The 20,783-nt window shown below is 43.0% G+C and overlaps 1 protein-coding gene across 1 annotated transcript; it reads right to left on the bottom strand.

Annotated features, from left to right (window-relative positions):
* Positions 1 to 1,828: 1,828 nt before the first annotated feature.
* rps27a (ribosomal protein S27a) lies at positions 1,829 to 20,402 on the bottom strand. The gene is made up of 6 exons (XM_043695982.2): positions 20,355 to 20,402; positions 20,197 to 20,262; positions 4,731 to 4,785; positions 3,115 to 3,200; positions 2,842 to 2,973; positions 1,829 to 2,019 (listed from the first exon to the last, which is right to left on the bottom strand). Exons 2-6 carry the CDS (start codon positions 20,242 to 20,244, stop codon positions 1,870 to 1,872), a joined length of 471 nt encoding a protein of 156 aa, XP_043551917.1. The 5' UTR covers positions 20,245 to 20,262; positions 20,355 to 20,402; the 3' UTR covers positions 1,829 to 1,869.
* Positions 20,403 to 20,783: the final 381 nt, after the last annotated feature.

Raw genomic sequence — 20,783 nt, 5'->3', positions numbered from 1 at the left:
ACAAACCTTCAGCTCTATGGGATCCTGGATTAAGTCATTAAATCAGCCATTTCTCAATTTCACATTATTTCAAAGTTAGCCTTTAATGTTAGGAATGTCAGAGAGCAAAGATGGATAATCAGTTCTGCACTCTGGCTGAAAAATACCATCCACGTGCTGAATTTGATTACAGGGATGATCCTGAAGTCCCTTCTTTCATTCCCCCAACTTAGGTTAAGGTGTGGTATGATTCTGTTCTTATCTCATCTGTAAAATTATTTCACTCCCCAATATTCTGATTCTGGTTATTAGATATGCAGTTTTGTTACAGCTACACTAGATTGGCACTTTACTTTCAGCTATGTCTGATTCTTATGCTGGCATGCACTTATAGATTGCTGAAACCAAGGTTAGCCATTGTTGGTTTACAACATTCTATGCATGCCTCACTTTGAGCTAGGCAACAGTGGTGCCATGTGTACACTCATGAAATCATTGAAATGTATGTCCCTGCCTGTTAAGACAAAATTACTGCAGATGAAGAACCACAACAGGTCTGACAGCATCTATGCAGAAATAAAGTGAATTAATATCAAAGTCATAGCAGACTCAAAACATTACACAACAGATGTTGCCAGAAAGTGGAGTTCCTCTAACCCTTTCTTTGCTGCTGTGTTTTAACCTTTTTGAACCCAGCTCTTTCAATGGTATTTTGAATATCCATATCCACCACCTGACCAATGTTAAGTTTTGGTGCCAAATAGTTTGTGGTTGAGTGAATGCCGAGGATGGCTACTTCTAATTAAGACAATCCAGTTTTGTGGGGAAAAAGCTTTGCTTCTCTTGGAAGCCTGGTGCACTGAATGCAAGACTATGACATTTCTCAGGTTATGTCAAGATGTTGATACAACTGCAGACTTGCTAGTCAATTTCAGAATCAGTAAGGTTGACATATCTTCACGAAACCCCATTAAAATTAAAAACACCATAATTTCTTTATCACCATTAGTGATTACATCTTTCATCCAAGTTAGAGGTCCAACTGTGGTGGAATTTTAATTCAGGTGTCCACTAACATAACCACTATGCTATTATTCATTAGATGTAATGCTAATGCCATCAAATCAAATTCAATGACCTAAGAAAACATATAGGACTAGTTGTGGAAACAGCAAGAACAACAAGTACATGCAACAGCACCAACTTTACATGGTCCATATATAGGTTATGTTTAAAAGCCATTGAGGCAAATATCTTAATTTTTATTAAATACCTCTTTCACCTACTCACAAGAGTACTTGCTACTTAAAAGTCAGTCATATTTCATGTAAGTATCTTTCAAAGAACAACTAAGCACCTAACTAAAACATTGCAGCCTTTAAATACATTGACAAGACAATATTTTATAAACATTTTAAATGGCCAAATTCAATTCAGTTCACCCAAGTGGTCCAAGATATTGCTCCATACAACCCTCTTTCAACAGTAGTTTTTTCCTTGTTAGCATATTTTTCTATCTTCTTTTCTTCAATTATTTAAATTCACCTCTACTACATCTGTACTACTCACACTAACTGTTCGTTCTAATAATATTCAATATTCTAATTCCCTCTGCTACTCTACAAGTAGTACATCATATACCCACATTTCTGCTCACAGAACATTCCTCTTGTGATTTGAGACATGCAAGGTTATTAGTTTTTATGCTGTTAACAGCTGACACTCCATAATCTTAATTTAAGCTTGGCCAGTGGGTAAAATCTTTTGGCCTGCTGCTATGGATTACACTACTATTGCTCAATTTCAAAGAAATAAACTGAAGAAGCAAGATACTCGATTGAAAAAAAAGTTCAACAGTTTTCCATCATAGTTTATTATACATATGTGTAATTATGCATCTTCATTCTTGTTGTAGCAATATGTCAGACAGCACTTGCCACAGTATTGTCTATTGAAGTGACTGGCCATGAAGACACCAGCACCACACTCTTCTGAAGGACATTCACGTCTCAGCCGAGAGATTTTTCCATGCTCGTCAACCTAAGTCAAAATGATGAGTTTAATTTTGTGCAAAGTAAAACAAAAAATCTCCCTAATAAACTATACAAGAGTGGATGAGCAAATCTCACTTTACAGTTTAGAAAAACCCTCGTGTACTGATGATTATGCTTGTCAAATTATGAAAGATTATGCCAAATATGCTGCTAATATGTTTGTCACTTTTAAATTATACTATTTTGAATAACATTGTACAAATAGGTCTTGTAATGATAAAATTTCTTTTTGTATAAAGCAGAGTGTTGCAAGATGATTAATTAAAGTTATTTGACTCCACTCGCTAGAAGAACTCAGAATCTAGACTAATTGTTCTTAAACAGAGTAACTCTCTCAGCAAACAATTTAGAATCTAATTCAGGTGAAAATACTTGAAATCAAAAGAAATCTAATTTAAATGACTTGGAGCATCTTGTTTAGAAAGAGTTATAAAAATTCAAAAATTCTCTAACTTTAAACAATGTCTTCTGTGCATTAACAAAAAGGCCATGCCTCTTTAACCTGTCAACTAATTCTGTCCATTAATTGTAGCTAAAGATTGTCACTTTTCATTCCATACTATGGAAGGAAAGTCTGCATAATATTCCTTGGAACCTTATTTTCTTGTTGCATTGAATTCAAAATATTTCAAGTTTCTTTTCCTGCATAATATTCAGTATCTTATACCAGTCTTCATCTGCCCAAAACACAGTACTGCACCACTTTTGATCAACAACTTTAAATGTCAAAATGTGCCTTTAGGAAAAGCAAGCCACCTGTGATATAACAAAAAATGTCAACTCGGCAATCTGATCATACAACTATTACCTTGTAATACTTAAGGACAGCAAGTTTGACCTTCTTCCTCTTATGCTGGTTTTTCTTTGGTGTGGTGTAAGACTTCTTCTTTCTCTTCTTGGCACCACCACGCAGTCTCAATACAAGGTGCAAAGTTGATTCCTATTGAACAGTATCAAATTTTTGTGAAGCATCAAGTATATAATCTCACTTGTTCTGGTGCATAAAAGTATTGTCATAAAAGAGTCAGGTTCAGTACATTAGCCACAAATTCAGAGACATAATTAAACAAAGTAAATATACCTTTTGGATATTATAATCAGAGAGTGTACGGCCATCCTCCAACTGCTTTCCAGCGAAGATCAGTCGTTGCTGATCAGGAGGAATACCTATAATAAAAAGTACAGAAAAAAATGTTATCACACCTGAATTTGATAAAGATGCCAAGCTAGCCAGAAGGACATAATACAGAAAAACTTAATTTCTGTAAACATGATACAAACAGAATGCTAAAAGAAAAGCAAAGTTGTCATTATCAATGCAAGAAACTTGGAAATTAATTTCTTCCTTCTGTAAACAGAGGTCTTTAAAGAGGGACTTTATTTCTGCATGGTATTTCAATTGTCAGAAATTTTGCTTAAGTGGGAAGCCATGTATAGATGGAAAAGCTTATAAATTTAATTAGTTTCTATATGTAACCATGTAATTTAGTTTTCAGAGAATGATTAAGCACGACTTTTTGGAATTTATAAAACATCCCATAGCTCTGTCATTTAATACCACTAAAGCAGATAGCATAATTACTTCTGAAATTGGAGGCCTTGCATGTGCTTTTTCTCTACATTTGCATACATAACTAAATATTATATACAAAGTAACTTACTACCTGAATATAATGCAGAACTTCAAGAATCTTAAATAGGTCACAGGCGAATGTTACTTGTGCTCAGATTGTAATCCAAAGGAGTGATGTATTTTGATTAATTGGAGACCAAGTGATTTACTCATGGTGGATAACAGAAAACATACCACGGGTGATTTGGTGATGGGAACAATGCCATTTGGTTGAGGGGGAGGGGGTAACACTTTCAGATAAAAGAAAGATAATTCAAAGGACTATCATTCTCCGTGGTGCAATCAGCTGTTAAACAAAGAAAAGATTGTGGTCGGAGGTCACCCAGGTACAAAACCTCCAAGGGCTCTTGTGGTCTCTGAGCCAGGAGACTCAGGTTCAAGGCCCAGCTGCACTAAAAGATATGAAAAAGACAAACCTGAACAGACTGCCTTTAAAATATCTAGTACCAGAATCCATGAGTGTACTTATGGTGCATCGGTAGTGTTCCCATCTGAGCTAATAGGCCTGAGTTCAGGTTCCACCTGCTCCCGTCTATAATGACATCTCTGATGAAAGAGATTAGAAGTGCCTAGAAATAAAATCCACCTCCATTTTAGAAGGAAAAGGGTCAAATATCTGCCCATTCATTACAATCACTATTGAGTACTCACGCAGAACTCCAGAAACAGCAGGACACCATAAGTTTGGCATCCAGCATCATTTTAAGAGTTCAGCATCTTCCAACTCAGGTGAAAAATGTGACATCTGAAATAATGTTCATAATGCATAGAATGCTTAAAAAAAAGAAACCCCCCAATTCAGTCTTCTACCTCAGCCAAAAAGTATCTTTCAGGAAGTCAAGCCTCAAGTGTAAATGTAAAAAGACGTTCTGAAGTACTCTATTCCTAGTTAATGTTTTAACAGACTTTTCTTCTGGACTTCCACTGAATATGACATATCCATAGCGCAAATCACAACCCATAGTGATGTTCACTTGTATTGCAAATTTTGACTCCATGTCAAATTCTTGGAATGCTAACAGATCAGTTTTCCTAAAAAAAATTAAATGAAAACTATTCCAGACCTTCCTTGTCCTGAATTTTAGCCTTTACATTTTCAATGGTATCAGAGGGTTCAACCTAGAATAAGAACATACAAAAAAAAAGCTCAATTAGACTGACGTTCCACTTATGAAAAAAAATTCTTAAATAATTTAATATCAGCTTTGAGCACATAATGTGCTCACTAGGAATTAAGGCAGTTACAAAACAAAAAAAAGTCATTCTGATCATTTAAAATTTGTAAGAAAGTATTCTCTTTCTGCATTTTGTTTAGAATAGTGGCTCAAAAACAGCTTCACAATGACACTTTAAAAACCAATGAGTCCAAGAAAATCAACCTTTCTAGTTTAAGCTTCTCAACTGATTTAGTTTGAGACACTACTCCAACTTTGAAGCGAAAGTAAGTGGCCTGAAACATTCACAGACCAAAAAGGCAGGACTGAAAACAAAATATTTAACAACTACACCAAACCTGCAAATTAACAAATTTGAAATATTAACAAATACTTTTTAAACATAAAAACTTACATTAGGAGTTTGAGTCTTTTTTTCGGCAGCAGTTGGGAGTGGGAAGAGCGACTGAGAGGACCAATGGCCCAACGGGAAGGTAATTGTTTAATATAAAAACTTACCTCGGGATTTTCAGGTATATTTTGGCAGAGGCTGAAATCCCAAGACGCTACACATGTAGTGTCTCCCATCCGTGCCCCCAACCCCCCCCCCCCAAACTCTCGCGTGTTGCTAAGGTAAGGTGTTTCAATTGATATTTCTTGTGTGTCGTGAGATTGATTAAAAGTTTACTATTAATTGAATAAGACGATAGAGAAGTACCAAAAATTATTTAACTCAAATTTGTACAAATGAATTAAATAACACAAATCAGGGCAAGCAGGGACAAGATAGGACTAATAAATTAAACTGCATTTATTTCAATGCAAGGGGCCTAACAGGGAAGGCAGATGAACTCAGGGCATGGTTAGGAACATGTGACTGGGATATCATAGCAATTACAGAAACATGGCTCAGGGATGGGCAGGACTGGCAGTTGAATGTTCCAGGATACAAATGCTACAGAAAGGATAGAAAGGGAGGCATGAGAGGAGGGGGAGTGGCATTTTTGATAATGGATAGCATTACAGCTGTGCTGAGGGAGGATATTCCAGGAAATACATCCAGGGAAGTTATTTGTGTGGAACCGAGAAATAAGAAAGGGATGATCACCTTATTGGGATCGTATTATAGATCTCCCAACAGTCAGAGGGAAATTGAGAAACAAACTTGTGAGGAGATCTCAGCTATCTATAAGAATAATAGGGTAGTTATGGTAGGGGATTGTAACTTTCCAAACATCGACTGGGACTGCCATAGTGTTAAAGGTTTAGATGGAGAGGAATTTCTTAAGTGTGTACAAGACAATTTTCTGATTCAGTACGTGGATGTACCACTAGAGAAGGTGCAAAATTTGACCTATTTTGGGAAAGAAGGCAGAGCAGGTGACTGAGGTGTCAGTGGGGGCGCACTTTGGGGCCAGCGAGCATAATTCTATTAAATTTAAAATAGTGATGGAAAAGGATAGGCCAGATCTAAAAGTTGAAGTTCTAAATTGCAGAAAGGCCTATTTTGACGGTATTAGGCAAGAACTTTCAAAAGCTGATTTGAGGCAGGTGTTTACAGGTAAAGGGACAGCTGGAAAATGGGAAGCCTTCAGAAATGAGATAACGAGAATCCAGAGAAAGTATCTTCCTGTTAGGGTAAAAGGGAAGGCTGGGAGGGATAGGGAATGCTGGATGACTAAAGAAATGGAGGGTTTGGTTAAGAAAAAGAAGGAAGCATATGTCAGGTATACAAAGTTAAAAATCACAACACCAGGTATAGACAGGATAGATCTAGTGAATCATAAAGGAAGTAGGAGTATACTTAAGAGGGAAATCAGGAGGGCAAAATGGGGACACGAGATAGTTTTGGCAAATACAATTAAGGAGAATCCAAAGGGGTTTTACAAATATATTAAGGACAAAAGGGTAACTAGGGAGAGAATAGGGCCCTTCAAAGATCAGCAAGGCGGCCTTTGTGTGGAGTCACAGAAAATGGGAGAGATACTAAATAAATATTTTGCATCAGTATTTACTGTGGGAAAGGATATGGAAGATATAGACTGTAAGGAAATAGATGGTGACATCTTGCAACATGTCCAGATTACAGAGGAGGAAGTGATGGATGTCTTGAAACGGTTAAAAGGTGAATAACTCCCCAGGACCTGATCAGGTGTTCCCGAGAACGCTGTGGAAAGCTAGAGAAGTGATTGCTGGACCTCTTGCTGAGATATTTGTATCATCGGTAGTCACAGGTGAAGTGTCGGAAGACTGGAGGTTGGCAAACGTGGTGCCACTGTTTAAGAAGGGTGGTAATGTCAAGCCAGGGAACTACAGACCAGTGAGCCTGACCTCAGTGTTGGGCAAGTTGTTGGAGGAAATCCTGAGGGACAGGACGTACATGTATTTGAAAAGGCAAGGATTGATTCAGGATAGTCAACATGGCTTTGTGCGTGGGAAATCATGCCTCACAAAACTTGATTGAGTTTTTTTGAAGAAGTAACAAAGAAGATTGATGAGGGCAGAGCAGTAGATGTGATCTATATGGACTTCAGTAAGCCGTTCGACAAGGTTCCCCATGGGAGACTGATTAGCAAGGTTAGATCTCATGGAAGACAGGGAGAATTAGCCATTTGGATACAGAACTGGCTCAAAGTTAGAAGATAGAGGGTGGTGGTGGAGGGTTGTTTTTCAGACTGGAGGCCTGTGACCAGTGGAGTGCCACAAGGATCAGTGCTGGGCCCTCTACTTTTTGTCATTTACATAAATGATTTGGATGCAAGCATAAGAGGTACAGTTAGTAAGTCTGCAAAATTGGAGGTGTAGTGGACAACGAAGAGGGTTACCTCAGATTACAACAGGATCTGGACCAGATGGGCCAATGGGCTGAGAAGTGGCAGATGGGAGTTTAATTCAGATAAATGAGAGGTGCTGCATTTTGGGAAAGCAAATCTTAGCAGGACTTATACACTTAATTGTAAGGTGCTAGGGAGTATTGCTGAACAAAGACCTTGGAGTGCAGGTTCATAGCTCCTTGAAAGTGGAGTCACAGGTAGATAGGTTAGTGAAGAACGCGTTTGGTATGCTTTCCTTTATTGGTCAGAGTATTGAGTACAGGAGTTGGGAGGTCATGTTACAGCTGTATAGGACATTGGTTAGGCCACTGTTGGAATATTGCGTGCAATTCTGGTCTCCTTCCAATCGTAAGGATGTTGTGAAACTTGAAAGGGTTCAGAAAAGATTTACAAGAATGTTCCCAGGATTGGAGGATCTGAGCTACAGGGAGAGTCTGAACAGGCTGGGGCAGTTTTCAATAGATAATAGGTGCAGGTGTAGGCCATTCTGCCCTTCAAGCCTGCACCACCATTCAATATGATCATGGCTGATCATCCTTAATCAGTATCCTGTTCCTGCCTTATCTCCATAACCCTTGATTTCACTATCCTTGAGAGCTCTATCCAACTCTTTCTTAAATGAATCCAGAGACTGGGCCTCCAGTGCTCTCTGGGGCAGAGCATTCCACACAGCCACCACTTTCTGGGTGAAGAAGTTTCTCCTCATCTGTCCTAAATGGTCTACCCCGTATTTTTAAGCTGTGTCCTCTGATTCGGCACTCACCCATCAGCGGAAACATGTTTCCTGCCTCCAGAGTGTCCAATCCTTTCATAATCTTATATGTCTTAATTCGATCCCCTCTCAGTCTTCTAAACTCAAGTGTATACAAGCCCAGTCACTCCAGTCTTTCAACGTAAGGTAGTCCCGCCATTCTAGGAATTGACCTCGTGAACCTACGCTGCATTCCCTCAATAGCCAGAATGTCTTTCCTCAAATTTGGAGACCAGAACTGCACACAATACTCCAGGTGTGGTCTCACCAGGGCCCTGTACAGCTGCAGAAGAACCTCTCTGCTTCTATACTCAATCCCTCTGTTATGAAGGCCAGCACGCTATTAGCCTTCCTTCACTACCTGCTGTACCTGCATGTTTACCTTCATTGACTGGTGTACAAGAACACCCAGATCTCTTTGTACTGCCCTTTTACCTAAATTGATTCCATTTAGGTAGTAATCTGCCTTCCTGTTCTTGCCACCAAAGTGGATAACCATACATTTATCCACATTAAACTGCATCTGCCATGCATCTGACCACTCACCTAACCTGTCCAGGTCACCCTGTAATCTCCTAACATCCTCATCACATTTCACCCTGCCACCCAGCTTAGTATCATCACCAAATTTGCTAATGTTATTACTAATACCATCTTCTATATCATTAATATACATTGTAAAAAGCTGCGGTCCCAGCACTGATGCCTGCGGTACCCCATTGGTCACTGCCTGCCATTCTGAAATGGAGCCGTTTATCACTACTCTTTGTTTCCTGTCAGCCAACCAACTTTCAATCCAAGTTAGTACTTTGCCCCCAATACCATGAGCCCTAATTTTGCTCACTAACCTCCTATGTGGGACTTTATCATAAGCTTTCTGAAAGTCCAGGTACACTACATCTACTGGATCTCCCTCGTCCATCTTCAGTTATATCCTCAAAAAATTCCAGAAGATTAGTCAAGCATGATTTCCCCTTCATAAATCCATGTTAACTCTGACCTATCCTGTTACTACTATCCAGATGGGTCGTAATTTCATCCTTTATAATAGACTCCAGCATCTTTCCCACCACTGAGGTCAGACTAACCGGTCTTTAATTTCCTGTTTTCTCTCACCCACCTTTCTTAAAAAGTGGTACAACATTAGCCACCCTCCAATCTGCAGGAACTGATCCTGAATCTATCGAACTCTGGAAAATAATCACCAACACATCCATGATTTCTCGAGCCACCTCCTTCAGTACCCTGGGATGTAGACCATCAGGCCCCGGGGACTTGTCAACCTTCAGACCTAACAGTCTCTCCAACACCAATTCCTGGCAAATATAAATTCCCTTCAGTTCAGGTCCTTCAGCCACTGTTACCTCAGGGAGATTGCTTGTGAACACAGACCTGAAGTACCAATTCAATTCTTCTGCCATTTCTTTGTTCTCCATAATATATTCCCCTATTTCTGTCTTCAAGGGCCCAATTTTAGTCTTAACCATTTTTTTGCCTTTCACATACCTAAAAAAAGCTTTTACTATCCTCCTTTATATTTTTGGCCAGTTTACCTTCGTACCTCATTTTTTCTCTGCGTACTTCCTTCTTAGTAGTCCTCTGTTGTTCTTTAAAAGCTTCCCAGTCCTCCGTTTTCCCACTTATCTTTGCTATGTTATACTTTTGCTCTTTTAACTTTATATGTTTCTTAACTTCCCTCATCAGCCACAGCCACCCATGCCTCTTCCTAGGATCTTTCTTCCTTTTTGGAATGAACTGATCCTGCATCTTCTGCATTATACACAAAGATCTGCCATTGTTCCTCCACTGTCATCCCTGCTAAGGTATTGCACCATTGAACTTTGGCCAGCTCCTCCCTCATAGCTCCATAGTTCCCTTTATTCAACTGAAATATTGTCACTTCCGATTGTACCCTCTCCCTCTCAAATTGCAGACTGAAGCTTTTTGTATTATGGTCACTACTTCCCAATGGCTCCTTCACTTCGAGGTCCCTGACCAATTCTGGTTCGTTGCACAATACCAGATCCAGAATGGCCTTCTCCCTGATAGGCTCCTGCACCAGCTGTTCTAAGAATCCATCTCAGAGGCACTCCACAAAGTCTCTTTCTTGAGGTCCAATACCATCCTGATTCTCCCAGTCTACCTGCATGTTGAAATCTCCCATAACGATTGTAGTAACATCTTTCCAACAGGCCAATTTTAGCTCCTGATTCAACTTACACCCGACATTCAGACTACGGTTTCGGGGTCTGTAGAAAACTCCCAAGAGGGGCTTTTTACCCTTAGAATTTCTCAGCTCTATCCATACTGACTCTACATCCCCTGATCCCCCTACATCCCTGGAAGCCTAGTGATGGGAGATAAGGAAATAGCTGGAGAACTTAATAAGTACTTTGCATCAGTCTTCACAGTAGAAGACATGAGTAATATCCCAACAATCAAAGGGAGTCAGGGGGCTGAGTTGAGTATGGTTGCCATTACAAAAGAGAAAGTGCTAGAAAAGACAAAAGGTCTTAAAATTGATAAATCAACTGGCCCCGATGGGCTACATCCTAGAGTTCTGAGGGAGGTGGTTGAGAAAATAGCGGAGGCGTTGGTTGAGATTTTTCAAAAGTTACTGGAGTCAGGGAAAGTCCCGGATGATGATTGGAAGATTGCTATTTGTAACTCCCTTGTTCAAGACAAAAGATGGAAAATTACAGGCCAATTAGCCTCGGTTGTTGGTACAATTCTAGAATCCGTTATTAAGGATGAGGTTTCTAAATTCTTGGAAGAGCAGGGTCGGATTAGAACATGGATTTATTAAGGGGAGGTCGTGCCTGACAAACCTGTTGGAATTCTTTGAAGAGGTGACAAGTAGGTTAGACCAGGGAAACCCAGTGGATGTGGTCTATCTAGACTTCCAAAAGGCCTTTGAGAAGGTGCCACACAGGAGGCTGCTGAGCAAGGGGAGGGCTCATGGTGTTCGAAGTGAGCTACTGGTATGGATTGAGGATTGGCTGTCTGACAGAAGGCAGAGTTGGGATAAAAGGTTCTTTTTAGGAATGGCAGCCAGTGACAAACGGTGTCCCGCAGGGTTGGAGCCGCAGCTGTTCACGTTATATATTAATGATCTGAATGAAGGGGATTGGGGGCATTCTAGCGAAGTTTGCCAATGATACGAAGTTAGGTGGACAGGCAGGTAGTACTGAGGAAGTGGGGAGGCTGCAGAAGGATCTAGACAGTTTGGGAGAGTGGTCCAGGAAATGGCTGATGGAATTCAATGTGAGCAAATGCGAGGTCTTGTACTTTGGAAAAAAGAATACAAGCATGGACTACTTTCCAAATGGTGAGAAAATTCATAAAGCCAAAGTACAAAAGGATCTGGGAGTGCTAGTCGAGGATTCTCTAAAGGCAAACATGCAGGTCGAGTCCGTGATTAAGAAAGCGAATGCAATGTTGTCATTTATCTCAAGAAGGTTGGAATGTAAAAGCATCATTGTGCTACTGAGACTTTATAAAGCTCTGGGTAGGCCCCATTTGGAATACTGTGTCCAGTTTTGGTCCCCAAACCTCAGGAAGGACATACTGGCACTAAAGCGTGTCCAGCGGAGATTCACACGGATGAGCCCTGGAATGGTAGGTCTAACATACGAGGAACGGCTGAGGATCCTGGGATTGTATTCATTGGAGTTTAGAAGATTAAGGGGAGATCTAATAGAAACTTACAAGATAACACATGTCTTGGAAAGGGTGGGCGCTAGGAAATTGTTTCCGTTAGGCGAGGAGACTAGGACCCGTGGACACAGCCTTAGAATTAGAGGGGATAAATTCCGAACAGAAACGCGGAGACATTTCTTCAGCCAGAGAGTGGTGGGCCTGTGGAATTCATTGCTGCAGAGTGCAGTGGAGGCCGGGACACAATGTCTTCACGGCAGTGATTGATAAATTCTTGATGTCACAAGGAATTAAGGGCTACGGGGAGAATGCGGGTAAGTGGAGTTGAAATGCCCATCAGCCAATGGCGGTATGGACTCAATGGGCCGAACGGCCTTACTTCCACTCCTATGTCTTATGGTCTTATTCTATGCCCGCACAAGGGACTGAATATCATCCCTTACCAACATGGCCACCCCACCCCCTCTGCCCGTCAGTGTCCTTACAATTTCCCTGGAGTGTCAGAGGCTGAGGGGTGACCTAATAGAGGTTTACAAAATTATGATGGGCATGGATAGGATAAATAGACACAGTCTTTTCCCTGGGGTCAGTGAGTCCAGAACTAGAGAGCATAGCTTTAGGGTGAGAGGGGAAAGATATAAAAGAGACCTAAGGGGCAACTTTTTCACGCAGAGAGCGGTACGTGTATGGAATGAGCTCCCAGAGGATGTGGTGGAGGCTGGTACAATTGCAACATTTAAGAGGCATTTGGATGGGTATATGAATAGGAAGGGTTTGGAGGGATATGGGCCGGTTGCTGGCAGGTGGGACTAGTTTGGGTTGGGATATTTGGTCGGCATGGACAGGTTGGACCGAAGGGTCTGCTTCCATGCTGTACATCTTTATGACTCTAAATAGAGATGGCTGAACCCGATTGCTGTAGCTGTATGGTATGGGAGTTGGTTGATCCCATTGTAAACTGCAGTGACCACATCTGCAGCAAATGGTGGTTACTGGAAGAACTCCAGATCAGAACTGATGATCTGGAATCTGAGCTTCAAACACCGTGGCACATCCAGGACAGGTAAGAGTACCTGGACGCTTTGTTTCAGGAGGCGGTCACACTCGGTAGATTAAGTAATTCAAATTCAGTTAGTGATCAGGAACAACAGAGTATGACTAAGTTAGGCAGGCAGGGGGGATTCCGAGTTCCTAGCTGACCTTGTCCAACAGGTATGAGATTTTTGCTCCCTGAATGGACGAGGAAAAGGGCTGTGGATAGGATGAGCTAGCTGATCATGGCACCATGGTGCAGAAGACCATTCAAGAGGGGGGATCAAAATGACAAGTAGTTGTTATAGGGGATTCTATAACTAGGGGGACAGATAGTATCCTTTGTGAGCTGGATCGAGAGTCCCGCCTGGTGTGTTGCCTGCCTGGCGCCAAAGTGCAGGACATCTGACTGGCTTGAAAGAATATTGGAGCGGGAGGGAGAGAATCCAGCTGTTGCAGTCCACATTGGCACAAACAACACAGGCAATGCTAGGAAGGAGGACCTGTTTGGGGAGCATCAAGCACTAAGGAGGAAACTGAAGAACAGGTCCTCAAGGGTCATAATCTCTGGATTACTGCCCAAGCCACGTGCTAATTGGCATAAGCATAAGAAAATTAGAGAAGTAAACATGTGGCTAAGAGATTGGTGTGGGAAAGAGGGATTCCATTTCATGGGACATCGGAATCAGTTTTGGAACCGGGGCGAACCGTACAGATGGGACGGTCTCCACCTGAACTGATCTGGAACCAGTGTTCTGGTGAAAAGGATAAATAGAGTGGTCACTAGGACTTTAAACTTGTGAGTAGGGGAGGAAGGGAAAGAAAAAGCAACACGGAGTATGGAGTCAAGTAGAAAGGTAAGCAGCAGGTTAGCATATGTGCAGCTTTTAATTTCGAGGCAGACTAGGAATGAAGCAAAAGGAAGGATAACTTAGGACATACTACGAGGGGTGATGAGGTTAAGAAAATTAGCATTAAAGTGCTTTATCCAAACGCTCATAGTATTCGAAACAAAGTAGATGAATTAACGGCACAAATCACCATAAACAATTATGACGTGGTAGGCATCAGAGACGTGATTGCAGGGGGTTCAGGACTGGCAGTTAAACATCCAAGGATTTACAACTTATTGAAAGGATAGGGAAGTGGGCAGAGGGGGCGGGGTTGCCTTGTTAGTTGAGAATTACATTAAATCTATGGCACTGAATGACATAGGGTCAGAGGATGTGGAGTCTCTGTGTGGGTGGAGCTGAGGAACTACAAAGGCAAAAAAACCATAATGGGAATTATGTAGACCTACCAGCAGTGGCCAGGACCAGAGGTGTAAGACGTACCAGGAAATAGATTGTGCCTTTCTGGCATGCCCTGTCACTGTCTTCATGGGGGAACTTCAATATGCAAATGGATTGGGTGAAAAATGTCGCCAGTGGATCCAAAGAAAGGAAATTCATGGAATGCTTACAGGACGGCTTTCTGGAACAGCCTGTGATGGAGCCCACACGGGAGCAGGCTATTCTGGACTTAGTGCTACATAATGAGCCAGACTTCATAAAAGATCTTAAAGGCAGCGATCATAATATGGTAGAGTTTAGTCAGAGAAGGCAAAAATCGGATGCAACGGTGTTACAGTTAAATAAAGGTAATTACAAGGGCATGAGAGAGAAACTGATGAAAATCGACTGGAAGCAGAGCCTATTGGGTAAGACAGTACAGCAACAATGGCAAGAGTTTCTGGGTGTAATTGAGAATACAATTCAGAGGTTCATCCCAAAGAAAGATTATCCGGGGTTGGGGGAGGAATTAGACAACCATGACTGACAAAGGAAGTCAGGAAATGTATCATAGAAAAAGAGAGAGCCTATAAAGTGACCAAGAGCACTGGGAAATCAGGAGAGAAATAAAGACGGACAGGATCAAATATGAAGGTAAGCTAGCTAGTAATATTAGAAATGATAGTAAAGGTTTCTTTCAATAAATAACAAATAAGAGGCAAAAGTAAAAATTGGGCTGCTCCAAATTGATGCAGAAAGGCTAGTGATGGGAAATAAGGAAATAGCTGAAGAACTTAAATATTTTGTGTCAGTCTTCACAGTGCAAGACATGAGTAACATCCCAACAACTAAGGAAAGTCAAGGGGCAGAGTATGGTAGCCATTATAAAAGAGAAAGTGCTAGAAAAACTAAAATTGATAAATCTCCTGGCCCGGATGGGCTACATCCTAGAGTTCTGAGGGAGGTGGCTGAAGAAATAGCAGAGGTGTCGGCTGTAAACTTTCAAAAATCACTGGGGTCAGGGAAAGTGACAGATGATTGAAAAATTCCTGTTGTAATCCCCTTGTTCAAGAAAGGATCAAGACAAATTCATGAAAAATTATAGGCCGATTAGCCTGACCTCAGTTGTAGGTAAAATTCCAGAATCCATCGTTAAGGATGAAATTTATAAATTCTTGCAAGTGCAGGGTCGGATTAGAACAAGTCAGCATGGATTTAGTAAGGGGACGTTGTGTCTGACAAACCTGTTAAGATTTCTTTGAAGAAGTAACAAGTAGGTTAGACCAGGGGAACCCAGTGAATGTTATCTACCTAGACTTCCAAAAGGCCTTTGATAAGGTGCCTCACGGGAGGGTGCTGAGTAAGGTGTGGGCCCATGGTGTTTGAGGTGAGCTACTGGCATGGTTTGAGGATTGGCTGTCTGACAGAAGGCAGAGTTGGGATAAAAGGTTCTTTTTCGGAATGGCAGCAAGTGACAAGTGGTGTTTCACAGGGTTCAAGGTTGGGGCCACAGCTGTTTGCCTTATATATTAATGGTCTGGATGAAAGGACTGGGGCATTCTGGCAAGTTCGCCGACAATACCAAGTTAGGCGGACAGGCAGGTTGTTCTGGGAAGGTGGGGAGGCTGCAGAAAGACTTAGAGCTGAAAAATGTGTTGCTGGAAAAGCGCAGCAGGTCAGGCAGCATCCAAGGAGCAGGAGAATCGACGTTTCAGGCACGAGCCATTCTTCAGGAATGAGAAAAGTATCCCAAGCAGGCTAAGATAAAAGGTAGGGAGGAGGGACTTGGGGGAGGGGCGTTGGAAATGCGATAGGTGGAAGGAGGTTAAGGTGAGGGTGATAGGCCGGAGAGGTCAGGAAGAAGATTGCAGGTTAGGAAGGTGGTGCTGAGTTCGAGGGTTGGGACTGCGACAAGGTGGGGGGAAAAGGAAATGAGGAAACTGGAGAAATCTGAGTTCATCCCTCCTGGTTGGAGGGCTCCTAGGCGGAAGATGAGGCGCTCTTCCTCCAGCCGTCACATTGCTATGGTCTGGCGATGGAAGAGTCCAAGGACCTACATGTCCTTGGGGGAGAGGGAGGAGGAGTTGAAGTGTTGAGCCATGGGGTGGTTGGCCCGGGTGTCCCAGAGGTGTTCTCTGAAACATTCTGCAAGTAGGCGGCCTGTCTCCCCAATATAGAGGGGGCCATATCGGGTACAGCAAATGATGTGTGTGGAGGTACAGGTGAATTTGTGACGGATATGGAAGGATCCCTTGGGGCCTCGGAGGAATGTAAAGGGGGGTGGGGGGGTGGAGGAGGTGGTGTGGTCGCAAGTTTTGCATTTCTTGCGGTTGCAGTGGAAGATGCCAGGAGTGGAGGTTGGGTTGGTGAGAGGTGTGGACCTGACGAGGGAGTCACGGAGGGAGTGGTCTTTTTGGAACGCTGATAGGGGAGGGGAGGGGAATATATCCCTGGTGGTGGGGTCCGTTTGGAGGTGGAGGAAATGACGACGGATGGTATGATGCATATAGAGGTTGGTGGGGTTGTAGGTGAGGGCCAGTGGGGTTCTGTCCTGGTGGCGATTGGAGGAGTAGGAAGTGGAGGAGATGCGGTGGAGGGCATCGTCGACCACATCTGGGGGGAAATTGCAGTCTTTGAAGAAGGAGGCCATCTGGGTTGTTCGGTATTGGAACTGGTCCTCCTGGGAGGTGCGGCAGAGACGAAGGAATTAGGAAGATGGGATAGCGTTTTTACAGGGGGCAGGGTGGGAGGAGGTGTAGTCTAGGTAGCTGTGGGAGTCGGTTGGTTTATAGTAAATGTCTGTGTTGATTCGGTTGCCCGAGATAGAAATGGAGAGATCTAGGAAGGGGAGGGAAGGAGTCTGAGACGGTCCAGGTAAATTTGAGGTCGGGGTGGAAGGTGTTAGTAAAGCAGATGAACTGTTCAACCTCCTCGTGGGAGCACGAGGCAGCGCCGATACAATCATCGATGTAGCAGAGGAAAAGGTGAGGGGGTGGTGCCAGTGTAACTGCGGAAGATGGACTGTTCTACATATCCTACGAAGAGGCAGGCACAGCTGGGGCCCATGGCTACTCCTCTGGTTTGGAGGAAGTGGGAGGATTGGAACGAGAAGTTCCAATCCTCCCACTTCCTCCAAACCAAAGAAGTAGCCATGAGCACCCGCATGGGCCCCAGCTATGCCTGCCTCTTCGTAGGATATGTGGAACAGTCCATCTTCCGCAGCTACACTGGCACCACCCCCCACCTTTTCCTCCGCTACATCGATGACTGTATTGGCGCTGCCTTGTGCTCCCACAAGGAGGTTGAACAGTTCATCCATTTTACTAACACCTTCCACCCCGACCTCAAATTTACCTGGACAGTCTCAGACTCCTCCCCCTCCTTCCTAGACCTCTCCATATCTATCTCGGGCAACTGAATCAATACGGAGATTTACTATAAACCGACAGACTCCCACAGTTACCTAGACTACACTTCCTCCCACCCTGCCCCCTGTAAAAACGCCATCCCATATTCCCAATTCCTTCCTCTCCGCCGCATCTGCTCCCAGGAGGACCAGTTCCAATACCGAACAACCCAGATGGCCTCCTTCTCCAAAGACCGCAATTTCTCCCCTAGACATGGTCGACGATGCTCTCCACCGCATCTCCTCCAATTGCCACCAGGACAGAACCCCACTGGTCCTCACCTACCACCCCACCAACCTCCATATTACATCGTACCATCCGTCGTCATTTCCGCCACCTCCAAACGGACCCCGCCACCAGGGATATATTTCCCTCCCCTCCCCTATCAGCGTTCCAAAAAGACCACTCCCTCTGTGACTCCCTCATCAGGTCCACACCTCCCACCAACCCAACCTCCACTCCTGGCACCTTCCCCTGCAACCGCAAGAAATGCAAAACTTGCGCCCACACCTCCCCCCCCCTTACTTCCCTCCAAGGCCCCAAGGGATCCTTGCATATCCGCCACAGATTCACCTCCACCTCCACACACATCATTTATTGCATCCGCTGCGGCCTCCTCTATATTGTGGAGACAGGTCACCTACTTGCAGAACGTTTCAGAGAACACCTCTGGGACACCCGGACCAACCAACCCAACCACCCCATGGCTCAATACTGTAACTCCCCCTCCCACTCCACCAAGGACAGGCAGGTCCTTGGACTCCTCCATCGCCAGACCATAGCAACGTGACAGCTGGAGGAAGAGTGCCTCATCTTCCACCTAGGAACTCTCCAACCACGAGGAATGAACTCAGATTTCTCCAGTTTCATTTCCCCTCCCCCCACCTTGTTTCAGTTCCAACCCTTGAACTCAGCACCACCTTCCTAACCTGCAATCTTCTTCCTGACCTCTCCGCCCCCATCCCCACTCCGGCCTATCACCCTCACCTTAACCTCCTTCCACCTATCGCATTTCCAACACCCCTCCCCCCTACCTTTTATCTTAGCCTGCTTGGCACACCTTCCTCATTCCTGAAGAAGGGCTTGTGCCCAAAACGTCGATTCTCCTGCTCCTTGGATGCTGCCTGACCTGCTGCGCTTTTCCAGCAACAAATTTTCAGCTCTGATGTTCAGCATCTGCAGTCCTCACTTTCTCCTTGCAGAAAGACTTAGACAGATTAGGAGAGTGGTCCAAGAAATGGCTGATGAAATTCAGTTGAGCAAATGCAAGGTCTTGCACTTTGGAAAAAAAATACAGGCAGACTAATTTCGAAATGGTGAGAAAATTCATAAAGCCAAAGTACAAAGGGATCTAGGAGTGCTAGTCCAGGATTCTCTAAAGGTTGGCTTGCAGGTTGAGTCCGTGGTTAAGAAAGCAAATGTAATGTTGTCATTTATCTCAAGATGGTTGGAATGTAAAAGCAGCAATGTGCTACGGAGACTTCATAAAGCTCTGGTTAGGCCCCATAACTCAGGAAGGACATACTGGCACTGCGGCATGTCCAGCAGAGATTCACACAGATGATCCCTGGAATGGTGGGACTAACATACAACGAATGGCGGAGGATCCTGGGATTGGTTTCATCAGAGTTCAGAAGGCTGAGGGGAGATCTAATAGAAACTTAGAAGATAATGCATGGCTTAGAAAGGGTGGACGCTGGGAATGTTTCCGTCAGGCAGGGATACGAGAACCAGTGGGCACAGCCTTAGAATTAGAGGTCACTTTAAAACAGAAAAAAGGAGACATTTCTTCAGCCAGAGAATAGTGGCCTGTGGAATTCATTGCCATGGAGCGCACTAGAGGCCAGGTTGTTAAATGTCAAGGCGGAGATTGATATTCTTAATCTCACAAAGGATTAAGGGATACAGGGAGAATGCAGGTAAGTGGCATTGAAGTGCCCATCAGCTATGATTGAATGGTGGAATGGTCTCGATGGGCCAAATGGTCTTATTTCCACTCCTATTTCTTATAGTCTTAAGCGCTCACATACTTAAGGCACAGAATCAAATGATTTTCGAGTGGAGTAAATCAACTTAATGCCAAACTAAAATTTAATTTATGATCAGATTAAAAGAAGAGTTAATGTTAATAGACCGCACTCCTTAATCCTCAAAACTCAATTACTCGTGTAGCCTTGTTTAAATGAATAAAAACACCCATAAATTCACAACCACTACCTTAAAAACATTTACATATGATATTTAAGGCCTTGGGATTCGTAAACTTAAGACGACACTAGCCGGATACTGAGCGCATACTAAATACAGCTTTAATCAACATTACATTAAATATTAATTTTCAGCTCGAGGCATTTGCACGTTTTGTTTCGACTCGAGACCTGGAGGAGGCCTCGAGTCAGCGCCGGCTGCCCGCCCCGTACTTACTTCGAGGGTTATCGTTTTCCCCGTGAGGGTTTTTACGAAGATCTGCATTTTTAAACCTCGAACCACCTAAATGGGGCCAAAAAAGATAAAAATAAAAATCGGATGGCAGAGAGCTAACGCTGTATAACATGTCTGTTAAACCGGGAGCTCAGACTTACCAACTTCTGCACTCTAAAAGCACAGTATCGAAAGAGGACCTTGTGCCCAAGCCACGGGGTTTTCCAAACCTTCCAGCAGGGCGTGGGTGTCTAGGTAACTCCGTATTCGATGCACTTCAAATTTTCAAAATATCATTCGCTTTTCCAGGCATTGAAACAAATATTAAAATACATTTCAAAGTATTTCCACATGAAATCGATACCTTGATTTCTAATAATTTTATTCAAGATCAAGACAACCTGATGCATTGCATTGTGGGAGTTAACTAACTAACGATAAAATACCGTTTAAAGTTAATACTTTTCATATGTTGCGTTTGCAACTAGATAATTTGTTTCTGTTCAACAAAATTAAATCCGATTATGAAAAGAAACGTTGTCTTTTTGTAAGACTGGTGGAGCTGAAACTACATTTCCCAGAAAACCGTG

Source organism: Chiloscyllium plagiosum, unplaced genomic scaffold (assembly GCF_037043375.1).
Source record: "Chiloscyllium plagiosum isolate Xiang-an unplaced genomic scaffold, Cpla_swu_hap1 HiC_scaffold_10, whole genome shotgun sequence".
Taxonomy (NCBI): domain Eukaryota; kingdom Metazoa; phylum Chordata; class Chondrichthyes; order Orectolobiformes; family Hemiscylliidae; genus Chiloscyllium; species Chiloscyllium plagiosum.
Note: the sequence above shows the minus strand (reverse complement) of the source record. Positions and strands in the feature narration are given on the sequence as shown.